This window comes from Corythoichthys intestinalis, chromosome 4 (genome assembly GCF_030265065.1).
Source record: "Corythoichthys intestinalis isolate RoL2023-P3 chromosome 4, ASM3026506v1, whole genome shotgun sequence".
NCBI classification, from domain to species: Eukaryota; Metazoa; Chordata; class Actinopteri; order Syngnathiformes; family Syngnathidae; genus Corythoichthys; species Corythoichthys intestinalis.
Window position 1 is genome coordinate 38125937 of NC_080398.1, and position 19439 is coordinate 38145375.

The following is a 19439-nucleotide window of genomic DNA, read 5'->3' on the forward strand; positions in this document are numbered from 1 at the left end:
AATGCATTCATGGTGCGAAAAATAAAATAATTACCTTGAATACTCGAACAAATCACTCCTGAGACAATCATTTCTGTTTGTATAATGCAGTACAACTTTCGTACTTTTTCAACAGAAATCCGGCGTTAGATTGCTGCGTGCGTGTTTGTGAATAGCTCCACTTGATGTAGGTGGCCCCCTACTTGAATGCGAGGCGCAGTGCATGACCGATCTGACCCGTCAATACCATTGTGAAGTCTATGCCTAAAACCCTGAATTAGTCTAAACATCGACATAAATCTTGTAAAAGGAAAACCTTTGAAAATGTTGTTTCAAATGTAAGCATGGAACTTGAAGTGCAAGTCAAGTTGAGTCTTATATACATTTTAGCCAAATTCAAAATTCATTTCTATTTCAATCTTCAAAGAAGTACCTTTTTGGAAGGTTTCCATTGACTTTTGCTTCAACCATCGTTGCCACAACTTTGCCGTTTTGTTGTACATGTCACTGGAGTGACCAGGAAGCTGGCTCTTGGGGTGGTAGTCATGGTTACCCAAGGCAGAGTACACTTTGGTATCTTAACGAGTGGCAAATACACAAAACATTTATGAGTGCGCATGAAAAACCAAACAGCTAGCTTCCTCTTTTTCCCCTGCGTGCCACACGTACTTGGGAAAACACTTTGAATAAGTTGTGTTAGGTTGCCGATAATGCGGAGAACCTTTTCTTCGCTCAGTTTCTCGTCGCGAACATGTGGCGTGTCGTCTCTAGAGTTGAGATAAAACAACATTAAGGAGTCATGTCATTTAACTCATTTACTTCCATTGACGACACTAGCTAGCCAATCCATTTTAACTAGGAGCAGCGATACAAGCGCCATGAATGGCACTGAAAAATGAGCATTGACAGCTAGTCCTGCCAGTTTAAACAAATGGGCTGTCTAGTTTTGTCAATGGCAGGCAAAGAGTTACAGTGAAGTTGCAAGTTCTCCCACTTAGAAATCATGGAGGGATCAGAAATGTTCATCGTAGGTGCATGTCCACTGTGAAATACATAATCTAAAAAGAAAAATCCAGAAATCACAATGCATGATTTTTTTAACGAGTTGAGAGATACAGCTGAAAATAAGTATTTGAACACCTGTCTATCAGATAGAATTCTGACCCTTAAAGACCTGTTAGACCGCTTATTAAAAGTCTACTCCATGTATTATCCTGAATCAGATGGTCCTGTTTGAGGTCATTGGCTGCATAAGGACACCTGTCCACCCCATACGATCAGCAAGACTCAAACTTGTAACATTTCCAAGACCAAAGAGGTGTCCAAAGACACCAGAGACAAAACGGTACTCCTCCACAAGGCTTGAAAGGGTTACGGAGCAATTGCCAAGCAGCTTGGTGAAAAAAGATCCACTGTTGGAGCAATCATTAGAAAATGGACAAAGCAAAACATGACGGTCAATCTGAATCTGAGTGGAGCCCTATGTAAGATATCACCTCGTAGGGTCTCAATGATCCTAAGAAAGGTGAGGAATCAGCCCAGAACTACACGACAGGATTTCTTCAATGACCTGAAAAGAGCTGGGACCCCAAGGTTACTGTTGATTATACACTAAGACGTCATTGTTATAAAATCATGCATGGCACGGAAGGTTCCCCTGCTTAACCCAGCACATGTCAAGGCCCATCTTAAGTTTGCCTATGACAATTTGGATGATACAGAGGAGTCATGAGAGCAAAATTTGTTGTCAGATGAGACCAAAATAGAACTTTTTGGTCATAATTTGACTAACCAGGTTTGGAGGAAGAATACTGATGAGTACTATCAAAGAACACCATCCCTACTGTGAAGCAAGGGGGTGGTAGCATCATTTTTTTGGGGTTGTTTTTCTGCACATGAGGTGACTGGGGCCCAGTATTGTGAGATTTTGGGGGGAAAAAACCTTCCCTCAGTCAGAGCATTAAAAATGGGTTGTGGCTAGGTCTTCCAACATGACAAATGACCTGAAGCACACAGTCAAGAACACCAAAGATTGGCTCCATAAGAAGGTTCTAGCATGGCCTCGCCAGTCTCCAGACCTAAACTCAATAGAAAACCTTTGGAGGGAGCTTAAACTCCGTGTTTCTCAGCAACAGCCCAGAAACCTGACTGATCTCGAGGAGATATGTGTGGTGTAGTGGGCCAAAGTCCTCCTGCAGTGTTTGCATACCTGGTAAAAAAAAAAAACTACATGAAACATTTGGCCTCTGTAATTGCATACAAAGGCTACTGTACCAAATATTAACATTCGTTTTCTCAGGTGTTCAAATACTGTTTTTGCAGCTGTATCACACAAATTAATAGTTGGAGCTTGACCCGCCTAGCCAAAATTGCTAACGTCATGAATATTAATGAGCGCAAGTGACGTGTTGCGTGCGGTAGGCCATTTGTGAAGCAAAATTGGATGTAATTCAATCAAATGCAAATTTATTATCATTTCTATATGCTGTTTTGTTGAATATGTTTAAATCTGATCTTTCATCTAGAAAATTGCATACATCCTGAGTGGCATTTTCACTCATTTCACATGTCTGATGAGATTCACGCATGCCTAGGTGCAATTAGACACACTCAAGTAGAGAAACTCGATGTCAGGATTAGCGATCAGGCAGCATAGCATAGGATGCCAACATACACTCACAAGGGATTCACACAAATACAGGGTTCTTCACCACACATGGCGGATTTGTATACACTGCACCTCTCCCAATCACTTATGTTTTTGAACCCCCCTCCCTTTCTCCTTGGTCATCAGGCCCCTCACATGGTGTCAACTGGAAATACAACTAGCTAACGATAGCACTATCATATTCATAGTTAGTGTAGGCGTTCAATGTATTTCTTGTTGTTGTTTGTGCTTCTTATGTCCCCCAATAACTCCTTTCTGTTCGCTGCTTTCTCCTAATAAACGACGCACGTTGAATGGTCACAATGGGAGTATGTCATACTCCGTTGCAGAATATTGAACATTATGAAGAATCTATTATGTATTAGGGCTATCAAACGATAAAATTTTTTAATCGAGTTAATCACAGCTTAAAAATTAATTAATCGTAATTAATCATAATTCAAACCATCTATAAAATATGCCATATTTTTCTGTAAATTATTGTTGGAATAGAAAGATAAGACACAAGACGGATACATACATTCAACATACTCTACTAAAATACTGTATTTGTTTATTATAACAATAAATCCTCAAGATGGCATTAACATTGACATTCTTTCTGTTAAAGGGATCCACGGATAGAAAGACTTGTAGCTCTTAAAAGATAAATGTTAGTACAAGTTATACTATTTTTAAACCCCCTCTTAATGTTTTCATTTCAATAAAATTTGTAAAATTTTCAATCAAAAAATACCGTAATGGCCCGAATATAAGACGGCCCTGATTATAAGACGACCCCCTCTTTTTCAAGACTAAGTTTCAACACCAAATTAATTTTTAATACAGAAAATGATTACAGTACATCCGGAACAAATGATTCTAACAATATATATTTGAGAGAAAAAGCATGTTATTTTGCCTCATTCAAATCTTAATATCTGAACATTTGAATATGTAAACTAAAGTGCAATCACATTCGTAAATGAATGGCTTCTCTTTTTGGAAATGTAAATAAACCAATCTATTGTGATAAAACAACAAAATTGCACATTGCAATTGTACATAAGTACTGTATTGTTTATTATAACAATAAATCAACAAGATGGCATTAACATTCTGTTAAAGCGATCCATGGACAGAAAGTTCTTAAAAGATAAATGTTAGTACAAGTTATAGAAATTTTATATTAAAACCCCTCTTAATGTTTTCGTTTTAATAAAATTTGTAAAATTTTCAATCAAAAGATAAACTAGTAGCTCACCATTGTTGATGTCAATAATTACACAATGCTCATTGTGCTGAAACCCATAAAAATCAGTCGCACCCAAGCACCAGCAGAGGGCGACAAAACACCAAAAAAAAAACTAGTAACAAGTTGACATGACACTGTGCTGTCATTTTAATCTGTTTGAGCGGGGCATGTGCGTTAATTGCGTCAAATATTTTAACTAGAGATGTCCCGATTGATCGGGATGCCGATCACGTCATTTTCAAAGTATCGGAATCGGCAAAAAAATATCGGACATGCCTTTTTTTAATATATATATATTTTTTAATGAAATCGTTTTCTAATTGTATTCAACGTTACAGACATAATGTGTTACACTCCTCCAGAGTCTTTAGTTTAAGCTTAAGGTAGGGTTATCAAATTTATCAAGTCAACGGCGAGAATTAATATTTATTACATTTATCACGTTACAATATATAACGCAATTAACGCATGCGCTGCACGACCCACTCACGCATTGTCGCGTTCAATCTATAATGGCGCCATTTTACCCATACGGTATATAGAGCTACAAGGCAGCGTAAAATGAGTAGAGAGAATTTTGGCAGCCTTTGGAGCCTTTTTTTAAATGGCTAAAACCTTACAAACCCTCTCCCAACGTTTAGAATAATCGTGGGAAGCAATGTGGAGAAGAAAGGTAGTAGTTGATCTTTTTCTTAACACCCTATGTTATTTCCCAACGCAGAGGAGATATATCAATTGGTACCACGACGCACAGTCATGGTTGCACTTCCCATTATGCATTTGGGCAGAAGTTAAATAGCTACAGTATCATTTACTGAAAGCTCAACAAATACACTAGATGGCAATATTTAGTCACAATATACAAAGTCACATTTATCCTTTAAGAATTACAAGTCTTTCTATCCGTGGATCCCTCTCACAGAAAGAATGTTAATAATGTAAATGCCATCTTGAGGATTTATTGTCATAATAAACAAATACAGTACTTATGTACTGTATGTTGAATGTATATATTCGTCCGAGTTTTATTCATTTTTTCCTAATGCATTGCCAAAATGTATATGATCGGGAAAAATTATCGGGAATGATTGGAATTGAATCGGGACCAAAAAAAAGTAATCGGATCGGGAAATATCGGGATCGGCAGATACTAAAACTAAAACGATCGGGATCGGATCGGGACCAAAAAAATGTGATATCCACTGTGTGTACGTGTGTGTGCGTGGCTGTGTTTGTATGGATTAAGTTTTTTTTTCAACTACCAAAAATTATCACTTGCTCCAGAAACTGTTAAGCTTTCTCATCAAACCAAATACAGTTTGGACCAAAGGTCATTTTCCTTACACTTCTGTTTTTCTGTTCCATTTTCAAGTATCACTTGTGGCTGTTGGATAACTGTAAATGCAAGGTAAACTACAGTTGACTGATTTAAAATACATTTACCCTGTCCACACGATGAAATCCGGATTTGGGAGAATTTCGCTCATGGCAACGATGGATGAGTTGATGAGTTTCCAGGGTGAATCGCATGCGTAGCTTCCAAATAGACCCACCTGGGACACCGGTTTTGAATTATTGGACTCACACATGAGTTTATTGCCATTTGTCACTTCATAACTTGGGTCCCAGTGCAGGTCGGTGATGTGCCAAAAGTTCCCTAATCCATATAAAAATTATTATTAAAAAATACTTTAACAATGTTGTGAATATCTTATATGGTTACTCACCTGAAAGTGCAAGGGTCCCATGTAGAAATAGGAAACGCAGCAGCAATCTCTCTGCAGTCATGTTGAAGCGAAGCCAGCATACAAATGTATCTCTGTTCCAGGTCACTTTACATGGGAGAGGCCAGATGGTCGACATTATGTCACACATTTATTGCCTATTGTAATATTAGTCAATATTTTACCAAGCAAGGAAATGGCGGGATTTCCATTTTCATGTAACTTCTGCATGATGTTCCTTACCTTGCCGAGCGTGTGGTGTTTGTCAAGCGTCTCAAACATAAACTGGAAGTGTCACGACTTCCTAAAAATACAGTAGACACACTGCCTTTGTTGTCAAATTCATTCAAATGGTTTAAAACAGTTGCGTGAAGCTACTTCCCAAACATATTTTTTTCTATTTGATGAATCGATTTAACCTGTTGTTTGCTCCAACACTTTTTATTTATTGACTGATTTTATATCACAATATTTCCAAACTCTTGTTCATTTACCTACACCAATTTTGTGTTCTGACAGTTATTTATGGCAAATTTAGTTTAAAATTTCCCAATTTTTATTTAGCAACATTTACCATCTTTTGGCAGACAATTATCTCTTTGGTAAAAAAAAAAAAAAAATGTATGTATGTATATATATTAGGGCTGTCAAAATTATCGCGTTAACGGGCAGTAATTAATTTTTTAAATTAATCACGTTAAAATATTTGACGCAATTAATGCACATGTCCCGCTCAGACAGATTTAAATGTCAGTAGAGTGAAATGCCCACTTGTTAATTGTGTTTTATGGTGTTTTGCCGCCCTCTGCTGGCGCTTGGGTGTGACTGATTTTATAGGCTTCAGCACCCATGAGCATTGTGTAAGTAATTATTGACATCAACAATTGCGGGCTACTAGTTTATTTTTTGATTGAAAATTTTACAAATTTTATTAAAATGAAAACATTAAGAGGGGTTTTAATATAAAATTTCTATAACTTGTACTAACATTTATCTTTTAAGAACTACAAGTCTTTCTATCCATGGATCGCTTTAAGAGAATGTTAATAATGGTAATGCCATCTTGTTGATTTATTGTTATAATAAACAAATACAGTACTTATGTACCGTATGTTGAATGTATATATCCATCTTGTGTCTCATCTTTCCATTCCAACACTAATTTACAGAAAAATATGGCATATTTTATAGATGGTTTGAATTGCGATTAATTTACGATTAATTACGATTAATTAATTTTTAGGCTGTAATTAACTCGATACAGCTTAAAAATTAATTAATCGTAATTAATCGCAATTCAAACCATGTATAAAATATGCCATATTTTTCTGTAAGTTATTGTTGGAATGGAAAGATAAGACACAAGACGGATATATTCATTCAACATACGGTACATAAGTACTGTATTTGTTTATTATAACAATAAATCCACAAGATGGCATTAACATTATTAACATTCTCTTAAAGTGATCCATGGATAGAAAGACTTGTAGTTCTTAAAAGATAAATGTTGGTACAAGTTATAGAAATTTTATATTAAAACCCCTCTTAATGTTTTCGTTTTATTAAAATTTGTAAAATTTTCTCAATCAAAAAATAAAGTAGTAGCTCACCATTGTTGATGTCAGTAATTACACCATGCTTACTCATGGCACTAACACATAAAATCAGTTGGACCCAAGCGCCAGCAGGGGGGGCAAACACCAAAAAACAAGTAACAAGCGGGCATTACACTGTACTGTCATTTTAATCTGTTTGAGCGGGACATGTGCATTAATTGCGTCAAATATTTTAACGTGATTAATTTAAAAAATTAATTATCGCCCGTTAACACGCTAATTTTGACAGCCTTAATTTATACGCATATATACCGTCATTTTTGGACTATCAAGCGCCCCTGACTATAAGCCGCCACCCACCAAATTTGACACGAAAGCGACATTTGTTCATAGATAAGCCGCACTGGACTATAAGCTGCAGTTGTCCTCACTGTATTATGGGATATTTACCTCAAAAGTTATTAACCGGTAACACGTTATTTGACAGAAGCATCATAAGACTGTCATAACACCAAATGAACCACTATGAAGCTTTGAACTTCAAAGCTTCATTGCTTCAAGAAGCTTCATTTAGTCATCACTGCTCCCTTAGGGGAGACAGTCAACCTCTGCTGCCACCTTCTGTCAACACTGTTGTCATTGAACATGCCTTCTAGCATGCACTGCAGCGCTACAGATGTAAATAACAATCAAAATTCATGTTTGGTGCTAATTATTTTTTCAGTTACTTTTCTAGTTGGTTGTTTAATTGCAACTTATGGTATTTGGTCACACTTTATTTGACAGTGGCGCCATAAGACTGTCATGAGACAATCATAATTATGACGTGACACTGTCGTGAGCAATAATGAATGCTTATAACAGATGTCTTTTCGTGTCATTCAGCAAATTATCTCACTTTAGAATTGATATAAAAGATCTGAGCTGGACATAAAGGGAGTTAGTGACATAATTTGCTCGATGACACTAAATGACATACAGTATGTCATAAGCATTCAGTAATGCCCATGATAGTGTCGTAATTATGACGGTCTTATTACAGTCTTATGACGCCACTGTCAAATAAAGTTTTACCTATTAACCCAAATAAATCAACAAATAAGCCGCACTGGACTATAAGCAGCAGGATTCAAAACGAGAGAAAAAAGTAGCGGCTTATTGTCCCAAAATTACGGTATATATATATATACTCACCGGCCACTTTATTAGGTACACCATGCTAGTAACGGGTTGGCCCCCTTTTGTCTTCAGAACTGCTTCAATTCTTCGTGGCATAGATGCAACAAGGTGCTGGAAGCATTCCTCAGAGAGTTTGGTCCATATTGACATGATGGCATCACACAGTTGGTGCAGATTTGTCGGCTGCACATCCATGATGCGAATCTCCCGTTCCACCACATCCCAAAGATGCTCTATTGGATTGAGATCTGGTGACTGTGGAGTCCATTTGAGTACAGTGAACTCATTGTCATGTTCAAGAAACCAGTCTGAGATGATTCCAGCTTTATGACATGGCACATTATCCTGCTGAAAGTAGCCATCAGAAGTTGGGTACATTGTGGTCATAAAGGGATGGACATGGTCAGCAACAATATTCAGGTAGGCTGTGGCGTTCCAACGATGCTCAATTGGTACCAAGGGGCCCAAAGAGTGCCAAGAAAATATTCCTCACACCATTACACCACCACCACCAGCCTGAACCGTTGATACAAGGCAAGATGGATCCATGCCTTCATGTTGTTGACACCAAATTCTGACCCTACCATCCGAATGTCGCAGCAGAAATCGAGACTTATCAGACCAGGCAACGTTTTTCCAATCTTCTATTGTCCAATTTCGATGAGCTTGTGCAAATTGTAGCCTCAGTTTCCTGTTCTTAGCTGAAAGGAGTGGCACCCGGCTTGGTCTTCTGCCGCTGTAGCCCATCTGCCTCAAAGTTCGATGTACTGTGCATTCAGAGATGCTCTTCTGCCTACCTTGGTTGTAACGGGCGGTTATTTGAGTTACTGTTGCCTTTCTATCAGCTCGAACCAGTCTGGCCATTCTCCTCTGACCTCTGGCATCAACAAGGCATTTCCGCCCACAGAACTGCCGCTCACTGGATATTTTTTCTTTTTCGGACCATTCTCTGTAAACCCTTGAGATGGTTGCGTGTGAAAATCCCACTAGATCAGCAGTTTCTGAAATACTCAGACCAGCCCTTCTGGCACCAACAACCATGCCACGTTTAAAGTCACTCAAATCACCTTTCTTCCCCATACTGATGCTCGATTTGAACTGCAGGAGATTGTCTTAAACCATGTCTGCATGCCTAAATGCACTGCGTTGCCGCCATGTGATTGGCTGATTAGAAATTAAGTGTTAACGAGCAGTTGGACAGGTGTATCTAATAAAGTGGCCGGTGAATGTATACATATATATTATATATATGTGTGTGTATATATATATATATATATATATATATATATATAGTGTCTATATTAGGCGGAAAACACTCAGGTGACCTAACCCTAACCCTTGTTCCGCTCTGAGACGCCCAATTTGGCCAACTTTCAAAATTGTCCGATATGCATGTGTGATACGCATGCATGTGTGATGAAAGCTTAAAATCTCAATTTTCTGGGAGAAGAAAAATTTTGAACAGGAGTGCATTTTTTTTGTGTTAATAATTAAAACTGCGAAACCCGATCTGGAGGTGAGAGCATGAAAGAGCAGAATTCAAGACGCCATGAGTTTTACGAGATATTATCGCGTACTTACCTTGTTTCGATCCAAAAACTCCATGTAGCATGTATCACTGAGTGTCAAGACACAGCTGTGAATGACCACAGTTGGATTTTTGGGGGATTTTATGGGTGAAATATGGTAATATAACAAGGGTCGCGATGCAGAAATCACAGACATTAAAGAGTGGTCGAGATTTTATTTTTCATATATTTACCCTTTTAAACGCCCCCCCCCCCTCGTTTGGATCGATAATTTATCACCTAACAAATCGGAGAAAATGGGACAGTAACAAAAAAATACTATTAAACGATAGTTATGAGGCACATATCCGTGACACCAATTTTTTTTCATCGTGACGTAATTTGTTTAAAAGTTTAAAATGTGCGAGTGAATAATTTTTTGTCATTTTCTTAAAACAAAAATATTAGACATCAATTAATGCTTTTAAGCTAAAAATGACAGGCATTTTGAATAATAAATATAATTTCTTACCTTCTTTTGACAGTATTGAATTTCGTGTTGCCTTCACAGTTAATTCCTCTCGTTGAGAACACTACTTTTAACTAAATATTCACTTACATTGCGTTTACATTATAGTCTACATTGCAGGTCTGATCTTAACTTTCTAAATACATATTTTAGTTTAAAATAAAGGATAGAGACCTATAAAAGCATCCATATGGAGTGATTATAAAAATTAGTTTCCGTTTCATTTTCTAAAGGCAACACAGTCATAACGGTGTCAATTTTATATCCTGAGTTTTGTCTGTCAGGCGCATTTTTAAAGTCTCCTCTAATATTCCATACTATCAATAAAAATATGTACATTATTAAATCTATATTTTTAAAACTCATGGTTATCCTAACATAGCGGTTAGCTACTGTTTTCATCGCCTTCAAAAGGTCTGACATACAAAAATGAGAGCGTCACTTTAAACACCATACACACTTTAGCGGGAATTGAAGTCAACGCATGCGCGTTAAGTTGAGTCGTCCGCGCGGGAGAGCGCTACAGGAAGAAGCTGATTTACTTGCAGTGCTTTTAGCTAGCCCTCGCGAATCAAAACTACTCTAAGCACGCCAATTCGAGTAAAATGTGGAACCAGGGTGAGCGTTACGCCCGGACGTTTACACCAAACGCCGCGAGCAGAAGCCGTCCACTTGTCATTTTTGGCTAAGTGGTGTCATTAGCGAGCCTAGCCGACCATATGTGTGCCCTGTCGCTTTCATAGACAAAACATAAACATCACAATGTTTGACGTTCTTGTTTTCTGTTGTATTTTTAGGAGGATACAGTGACTCGAGTATGGCTGTCGGTGGCTACACTCAGTCCCCCGGTGGCTTTGCGTCACCTTCTATGTCCCAGGGTGGAGAGAAGAAATCAGTAAGTTTCCCTTTAGGCTTGCAAAGTGTTTGGAAGAGTGTGCGTAAAGCTAAGATTAGGAATTTTCGAGGTGGTGTACAGGTTTTCCTAATTAGGAGTTGATTAGTAAATTATTAGAGTAATGAAATTATTAATATCTTAAGTATTAAAAATTTTATTATTCATGTTAAATATTGTGAATTAAACTATTTTTTAAAAATTGTTATTTGCTGACCTATGTTGTTGTTGCTGTAAGTGAATTTTGTAGTTTAACATTTTCTTCTAAAAATAATGCCGATGCTTTTCGAACCCACTTTTGTATCCTCAGACCAAAATGGGGTTTCACACCAGGCAGACGTGTAAGAAGCAAGCTGAAATGCAATTCTTGAATTTTGAATATTGTTGTTTTTGGCAGTCCTTTTAAATTTTATCTTAGTTTTTAGGACGAAAATACGTCTTCGTCATATGTTAGTAGAGGTGGGAATCTTTGGGCACCTAACGATTCGATTATAATTCAGAGGCAACGATTCGATTATTAATCGATTATTGATGACACCCAGAAACCCCCCAAGTTATTAGCTGCTTTCAATGTTTCGTACATTAGTTACAAAGATTGTACAAAAAGCCTCAGGCTTAAATAAACGACTACTTCAGTATCAAGTTAACACTTCAAAACAGTAAATAAAATATTCAAGTCCCCATGCTATATCAGCAGCTTTGAACTACATTTGATTAATTTAATGTTGTGAATCAACCGTTAAAGTTGTTAAAATTGCTCCCATTATTCCATAATTTCCCTTCTGTATACTTTTGACATGTGAAAGTTTTAAAACTTTTAAAGATGGTTTCAAGTTAAGATTTTGCCAATTTAGGAGTATTTTAGATAAAAAGTTAATTAAATTCGCTACAACAAAGCCTTCTAGAGAAGTCTCCTGCTTTAAGATGGCGACTGAAGTCTGTCATTTCGCATCTGGTTTTCAATACATGTGCTGCTAATGCCGTTGAGTCTCATTTTGTATCTAGTTGTGTATACATATGATATCTATTACCTACCGTAACATGATATCGACGTAGTTTGTAGCGGCTGTCGGCAGCAGTCAGGTATTATTGTTTTTTTTATCTAGCGGCATGAGTTGAGCCAGAGCCGTGAGTTGAGCATTGTCATTAGCCGGGTAATGACAAGCATAATGTTAACTCTCGGGACGCAATGCGGTCCGTTCCTCATTGCGTCCTGAAGATCACGCTGACTGTGTTTTAGTTCCGCTTTACTTGACATATTTCAATAATCGGAATTTGGATGTTTGTGAATCGTTCTCGAATCTTGCACGGCCGAATCGTGAATAATCTAAGAATCGGAAATTTTGCACACCTCTATATTTTAGTCATTTCAAAATGTGTTAAGGTTGATTTTATGCTTCTGCGTTATGCTGTCGGCGGACCTACGCCGTTAACGCAGACCTGATTTGGATCCTACGCCGTAGCTTGACGTGCGCCTTCAAAAAATCCTGCATACACATCACGGCAACACGTCGTGATGTGAACGTCAAAGGACTATGATTGGGCCGCTCAGAACGTTGTTGCTGTTCAGCAAAACAACACCGCCATTTTCAAACATTCAAATACCTCCGCTAACATCTTCTCTGTGGCCTACGCCTCAACATAGGGCTGGGCGATATGGCCTTAAGTGCGTATCACGGTAAATTGAGCAAATTTACCTCGATAACGATAAATGACAATAAATTCGCCCAAGCGGACTGTTATATAATTCGAAAATCTGAATCAATGCATGAAATACAAATTAACCGTTTCTCGTTAAATGTAATTACCAGCTTTCAATTTGACAATCGCTCATGCAGTCTAAACATTAATTATATAAAAATTTCTTGTAAACAATAAGAATTCTAGTGTGAACATTTATAACAGCTTGTATGACTTGAAAAATGTACATTATAAAAGTCAATATGACGACTGTGCAAACATGTCATTGTAACACAAATGACTTACAGCTTTAACAGTACACTTCAAACAGACAACTTATTGGTAATGGCTGCTGTGACATAAGTACTCAACACACGTTTTTACGTCAAGGTTTCAGGTTTTTTTTTTTGTCCCAGAGCATTTTTTAATACATGCACGCACACATGCACCCCACACAGACACAGCCACATTAATTCTATATTGCTTTTATGCCAATGAAATATTTAAGATTTTATGATGGCAAAATAAAGCAAGTACATACAGAAAAATAGCTGTGGCCTTTAAACGGTCATATATATATACGTAGGCGTCACTGTTGGATTATACTTTATGCTGAGTGCTTTACCGTCATGAAAGCTATCAGAGAAATCACACACACAGAGAGATACAAAATAACACGACATAATGATTGCTAGATGCAGTCCGTGCCCAGTCCACTCATTAATTTCAGCCGTTTTGATAAGGTTAGAGCCGCTATCCAACTCCATCACGTTCATTTGTAGCGTTAGCCGCTAGGGTTAGCCTGTGGCCTGGCTACCATTAGAAAGCACTGAAAGCACACGCTCCTGTAATCAAGAGAACCAGGGAGGACAGCAGGTGAAAGCCCGTCTGAAAGCCACCTAGAGTCTACTTAATGTCGGGTGAAAGTTTGGCAAAGCTCCCTTAAGCCAGACTCCATCACGTTTGCTGTAGCATTAGCCGCTAGCGTTAGCCTACCGGGGGTCTGTTTGTTTGATTTGCTGATAACCACGTGACTTCATACGTAAGCACACTGACTGCTTTCTTAAAGGGGAATGAAGATAGCCGAACAACACTGAGTCAAAGCGGGATGAAAAGACTATATTTTCTTGTTTTATTAACCCTTTAAGGTCTGGGCCTATTTTGTCTGATTTTGCATGCCTTTGAAGTTGCCTTTATATTTCAAAGAAAGAATTGTTTACGATGTCCTGGTTTGGTCCCTTTTTTTGTGACACCTTGAACTTCATGTCCAAATTGTTGTTTCCTTCACTGATCAATTATAAATCATCATTTTGGGCCCAAAAAGACCAAAAATTCCAAAATCGTTTTGTCAAAATTTTTAAAATTGATGTCCAATTGACAACCAAACATGCGTAACGAACCGTTTTGAAACTTTGTAATATTTATTCAACATGTTAGGATGAACATTCAACCAAAAAAATTTAGAATAAATAGTCTTATATTTGACAATTCAACATAAACAACAAGTATAGCCATAGGCGTTTTTTGCCTTTACACATGCTCCAGTCAAAACAGGTTATATACAGCAGACCTAACAGTGAAGAACAGTGAAAAAATATATACCATCTAACACAAAAAGTGTTTAGAGGCCATCTCTTTATGAGTTTAGGTATTGCGGCCAATCGCCTGATGAAAACTATGTACACACAATCAAGCTTCTTGAACACACATTTATATACACAAATTGAGAAGATTGATGTGGGAAAAAATATATATATAACATTGGGGGGAAAAAAGCATTTTCAAAAATATTTACAATAAACAAGTTAAATTTTTTTCAGTCATGCCACTCCGAAAAGCAGTTTCGTCCTGGAATTAGACACGGCTACATCACACAGCTCACACTTCCATGGGGTGTCGGTCCTCTTTCCACCCTTCCATTTTCATTTCACTTTGCTTTCATTGTCACTATAAATGTACATGAAAATAAGTCAGTATTTATGAAAATAATAAAGTATAAAATAAAAATATATACAGAAATAAATAATAATGGAAATCTATATGTATGACAATAGAAAGAATACCATAGCTGAATATGTGCTACATCCCTAATCTTCATATAGAAAGAAGAACACCACAAATTATAAATTCCTGCCTGGGATACCCACAGTGCACGTACGACTTTGATCTGATATGCACATTTTATTATTATATACACAAACACACACTTATATTGCATCAAAATTAACTTTGTCTTGCAATATCAAAAGAAACTTTCAAAAGAAACGTTTTCAGCATGAAAAAAAAGAGTGAGTTGGTTTACCTCTGCTCGTCGATGGCGTCACCCACGTGTTCAAATCCGTCACTATCTTCACTCGAGGACTCTTCCGAAGAAGACGATGATGACGAATTTGGACCATCCTCTTCCTCAAGTTGATCAGAAGCACAATTGCTTGCGCTAAATTTAGTTTTCCGTTCATTGTCAAAGTCACACAAAGTCGCTGCTCGATCCAGCAGTATCCAACTGGCCGTCGCTCGCCACCTCGCTGCTTCAGAACACTCCTCCTCCCTCTCGTTCGGTTGAACCTCGCACCGCAGTTATATTTATTTAAAAAAAAAAAAAAAAAAAAACGCATTTTGTGCTTCCACTGTGACTTCGAAAGGGTTCGTTTGATTTGTGTTTTTTTCATGGAGCTTCCGTTTTGAAAAAGGACTAGAAATGATGGAAATATAGACATAAACAAATGATCCATGCAGCGTTTTAATGTTTTTTTGAGAGGACAATAAAACTATAAAACTTAAATGACAATATCTCACGTTCTAGTTGGTCGATTGACTTCAAATAATAACGAGAGTAAACCGCAACTTCCGCACTTTAAAACGAGACCAACCAACGGCATGTGGGTGACGTTATTAAAACGTGAGGGCGCTTCAAAGACGACGTGCGCTGAGGACGCGCCGGCGCGTCCTTCGACTCTCAAGGGTTAAATTACCGAATTTACCAACATGGTCAAAATTAAGTCGGTCATCGTGAAGAATTTCGGTAACAGTAAATTTTCAGTTTACCGCCCGGCTCTACCGCAACATCTGTATAACTATGACCGGAGGAAAACTAAAGGAATTCGACAAGTCCCTCAAAACCATAAAAAGATAAAGCCACTCCCCTCTAGGTGCTTGGCAGTGAATTACAGACCAACGCGTTCCCTTGATGCAGAACTTTGAATGGTCAATGAGGATGTAGGGTCTACACCGTCGCTCCGCCGTCAACGGAACGCATAAGCCTAAATAAGTCCTTAGTCTTCGTCTGGTTTTCGTTAACGGATACTAAAAAAAGGTTTTCGTTTAGTTTTAGTCGACAAATAATCAAATTTAGGATTGTTCCGATCATGTTTTTTTGCTCCCGATCCGATCGTTTTAGTTTGAGTATCTGCCGATCTCGATATTTCCCGATCCGATTGCTTTTTTTTTTGCTCCCAATTCAATTCCAATCATTCCCGATAATTTTTCCCGATCATATACATTTTGGCAATGCATTAAGAAAAAAATGAATAAAAATCGGACGAATATATACATTCAACATAGAGTACATAAGTACTGTATTTTTTTATTATGATAATAATTCCTCAAGATGGTATTTACATTATTAACATTCTTTCTGTGAGAGGGATCCACGGATAGAAAGACTTGTAATTCTTAAAGGATAAATGTGACTTTGTATATTGGGACTAAATATTGCCATCTATTGTATTTGTTGAGCTTTCAGTAAATGATACTGCAGCCATTTAACTTCTGCCCAATTGCATGATGGGAAGTGCAACCATGACTGTGCGTAGGGGCACCAATTGATATATCTTCTCTGCGTTGGGAAAGAACATGGGGTGTGATGAAAATGATCAACTACTACCTTTCTTCCCCACATTGCCTCCCACGTTATTTTTAATTGCTGAGAGAGGTATTGTAAGGCTTTAGCCACATAATAAATGGCTCGAAAAGCATTCAAAATTCTTTCTACTCATTATATGCTGCCTTTTAGCGCTATCTATAGGTAAAACGGCGTCTTTATTGATTGAACGCGACAATGCGTGAGTGGGTCATGCAGCGCATGCGTTAATTATTTAAGGTGATTAATTAAAAAAAATTACCGCCGTTGACGCAATAAATTTGATAGCCCTACTTTAAGCCAAAACTACTCTGGATGAGTGTAAGACATTTTGTCTGTAACGTTAAATACAATTAGAAAACGATTTAAATTAAAAAAAATAATTAAATAAATCAAAAAAGGCATGTCTGATATTTTTTTGCCGATTCCGATACTTTGAAAATGACGTGATCGGACCCATCTTTAATCGGGACATCTTTAATCAAAATGTTGTCATCTGTAAAAATTATAAGGTTTTCATCCACAAAAAAATGAATCTGTTTAACATTGACAAACACATATTGGAGCGTCTACAAGGACAACTGCAACTTCCGGAGGGTTTTCCAATGGTTTTACTTGCAACCGAAAGCACGGGGCACTACTACTGTAAGCTGTAGCCAACGCCAACAAAACAAAAACAACACAACAATGGCATACCGCAAGCAACACGTCACTTCTGCTCATTAATATTCATGACATTAGTTACTGTTGCTAAATAGGGACAATCCACCATTTGTCCCTAATAGGAAATGAATGGAAATCATGTACTAAGGAGATGTTTACAGAGCTAAACTTAACAATTCTCTCCGAAAATGATGTGCCTGGTGCCAAATTGACTGGCAAAGGTGTGGAAGAACATAAAAATGTTCAGTTAAAGAGATGGCTTGAGTTTCGAAGGCTGAAAAAGATGAAAAAAAACGAGTTGACCTAAGCATAGCTTTAGCTTTTTTTTTTTTTTTTTTTTTTATCAACGCGACTGACAATGACATTCTCCTGTTTCAACAAGCTATCCTTTACCATCAGCCCTGTCTTTCTTATATAACCTCTGTTTGTCCTACGTCTCTTACCGTTCTTGGGGGTAATTTAGTTAGCTTTGTGTAGCGATCGCAAATGCTACTCAGTGACAGCCAACGAACACTTTTAATTTTTTCATTGATAACACATCTTAATCTTATAATTTATTTACACTTCCCCCTTACTAAAGTTTTTTTTTTAATATGTATAACAGAAACGGTAACAGTGGCAGTCAGATACCATCGTAATTAGGCTCGAGCGTTTACGTCACAGCAGCACGGGATCATGCGAGATTTGCAACAACGCAACCATTGCGGAAGCATCACGGGACATTTAAACTTAGCGGCAACCAAAGATGGAAAAAAGTAAGGAATACTTGCCAGTTCGATACAGAGACAAACTTGTTACCACGGCGAAGGACAGATATGTGAGCAATTTTAAGGATGTGAACAATGTTGACCCTCACGAGCAAGCCGAACACAAATGGAATAAAGATGTCGACAAGCTTCCACCACTACGCGAAATGGACATCATGCTGTATTTAGTGTTTGGTATATGTTACTACACTCATCAGCAATTCCGAAACTACAAATCGCTACAAAGCTACGAACAGTTTTGCTGCGGATGGGTGCAGGATCTTCACTTTATGACCATAGCAAACGGCAACACCATCTTTCTAGCAAAGGTAGGCAATGTGTGTTTACATTAGTCTGTGACCACGGATGTACAAATTTTTTGTTGCAGAAAATGTAGCCTGTGTACAAATTCTTTGCCACTCTCTCACGTCAAAATATTACAGCTTTTTCATTTAGCAACGACATGAATTATGTCTTATGAAGACAATGCACATGTATGCATGCTAGTTGTTTAGCTGTAGCAATAACTAACAACAGGCCGACTTAGGGCGTAAAGTTACTGAAATTTGCGTAAACAAACGAAATTAACTTACCGGAGTGGAAGTGCATAGAGCAAACTCAGTGTGTAACTGGAGAATCAAACGTTATGCCCTTCCTTCTGATCGAGGCCACCCATGCCATTCTTCGACGTTTGGTAAGTTCAGATATGAGCTTTTCCTCACGTTTTCTCCATGTAGGGATCCGGAAGAAACTCAATGGTGTTCCGTCGAGCTGTACATTCTCCTTTCTATTCGATCGGTTGTTGCAATTCTTTACCGCACAATAATTTCCAACCATTTTTAAAGAGCGACCTGTGTTGAAATGCCTCAGTTTATCTTCCACAATGGCGATAGCGGCGGAAACCTCGCGAGTGCCACGTCATACGCGCGAGCCTAATTCTTTTCAGGTCATTCATTGTCAGGCAGAAGCAGTACGGCACAACGTTACGCTAAAAAAGTAAGTTAAAAATATAAAAATGGCTTACCTCTTTGTCCTTTGAAAGACCATGCCAACCCAACATAATGTTTACTGCATATGAAATGCGAATGGATTCACCGAGCTGGTGTTAAAGTCCGCTCAAGTTGATTCGGTCTTCACATTTTTTCCTCCCGAGTTTTTGGTTTCCGGAACGTATGAAGAAAACATCCTTCATGTGTCGTAATGTCTAGAGTCGTTTATA

At 37.8% G+C, this 19439-nt stretch overlaps 2 protein-coding genes across 6 annotated transcripts in view; one reads left to right on the forward strand and one right to left on the reverse strand.

Annotated features, from left to right (window-relative positions):
• Positions 1-13993, reverse strand: part of smpdl3b (sphingomyelin phosphodiesterase acid like 3B) — a 23535-nt gene extending 9542 nt beyond the window's left edge. The window contains exons 1-6 of one of the 5 annotated variants that reach the window (XM_057833479.1): positions 13949-13993; positions 5849-5909; positions 5609-5713; positions 5325-5538; positions 649-746; positions 413-556 (exon numbers count right to left, since the gene is read on the reverse strand). In XM_057833479.1, coding sequence (XP_057689462.1) covers positions 413-556; positions 649-746; positions 5325-5538; positions 5609-5669 — 517 coding nt within the window. In that variant the 5' untranslated portion in view covers positions 5670-5713; positions 5849-5909; positions 13949-13993. Of the gene's footprint in view, positions 1-412; positions 557-648; positions 747-5324; positions 5539-5608; positions 5714-5848; positions 5930-9924; positions 9941-10383; positions 11406-12307; positions 13312-13948 lie in introns of those variants that run through there. The other 4 variants (XM_057833480.1, XM_057833477.1, XM_057833478.1 and 1 more) reach the window with 4 other exon arrangements.
• rpa2 (replication protein A2) overlaps positions 10835-19439 on the forward strand; it is a 27422-nt gene continuing 18817 nt past the window's right edge. The window contains exons 1-2 of the mRNA XM_057833515.1: positions 10835-10998; positions 11178-11275. Of these exons, the coding sequence (XP_057689498.1) occupies positions 10986-10998; positions 11178-11275 (111 nt within the window). The 5' untranslated portion in view covers positions 10835-10985. The remainder of the gene's footprint in view (positions 10999-11177; positions 11276-19439) is intronic.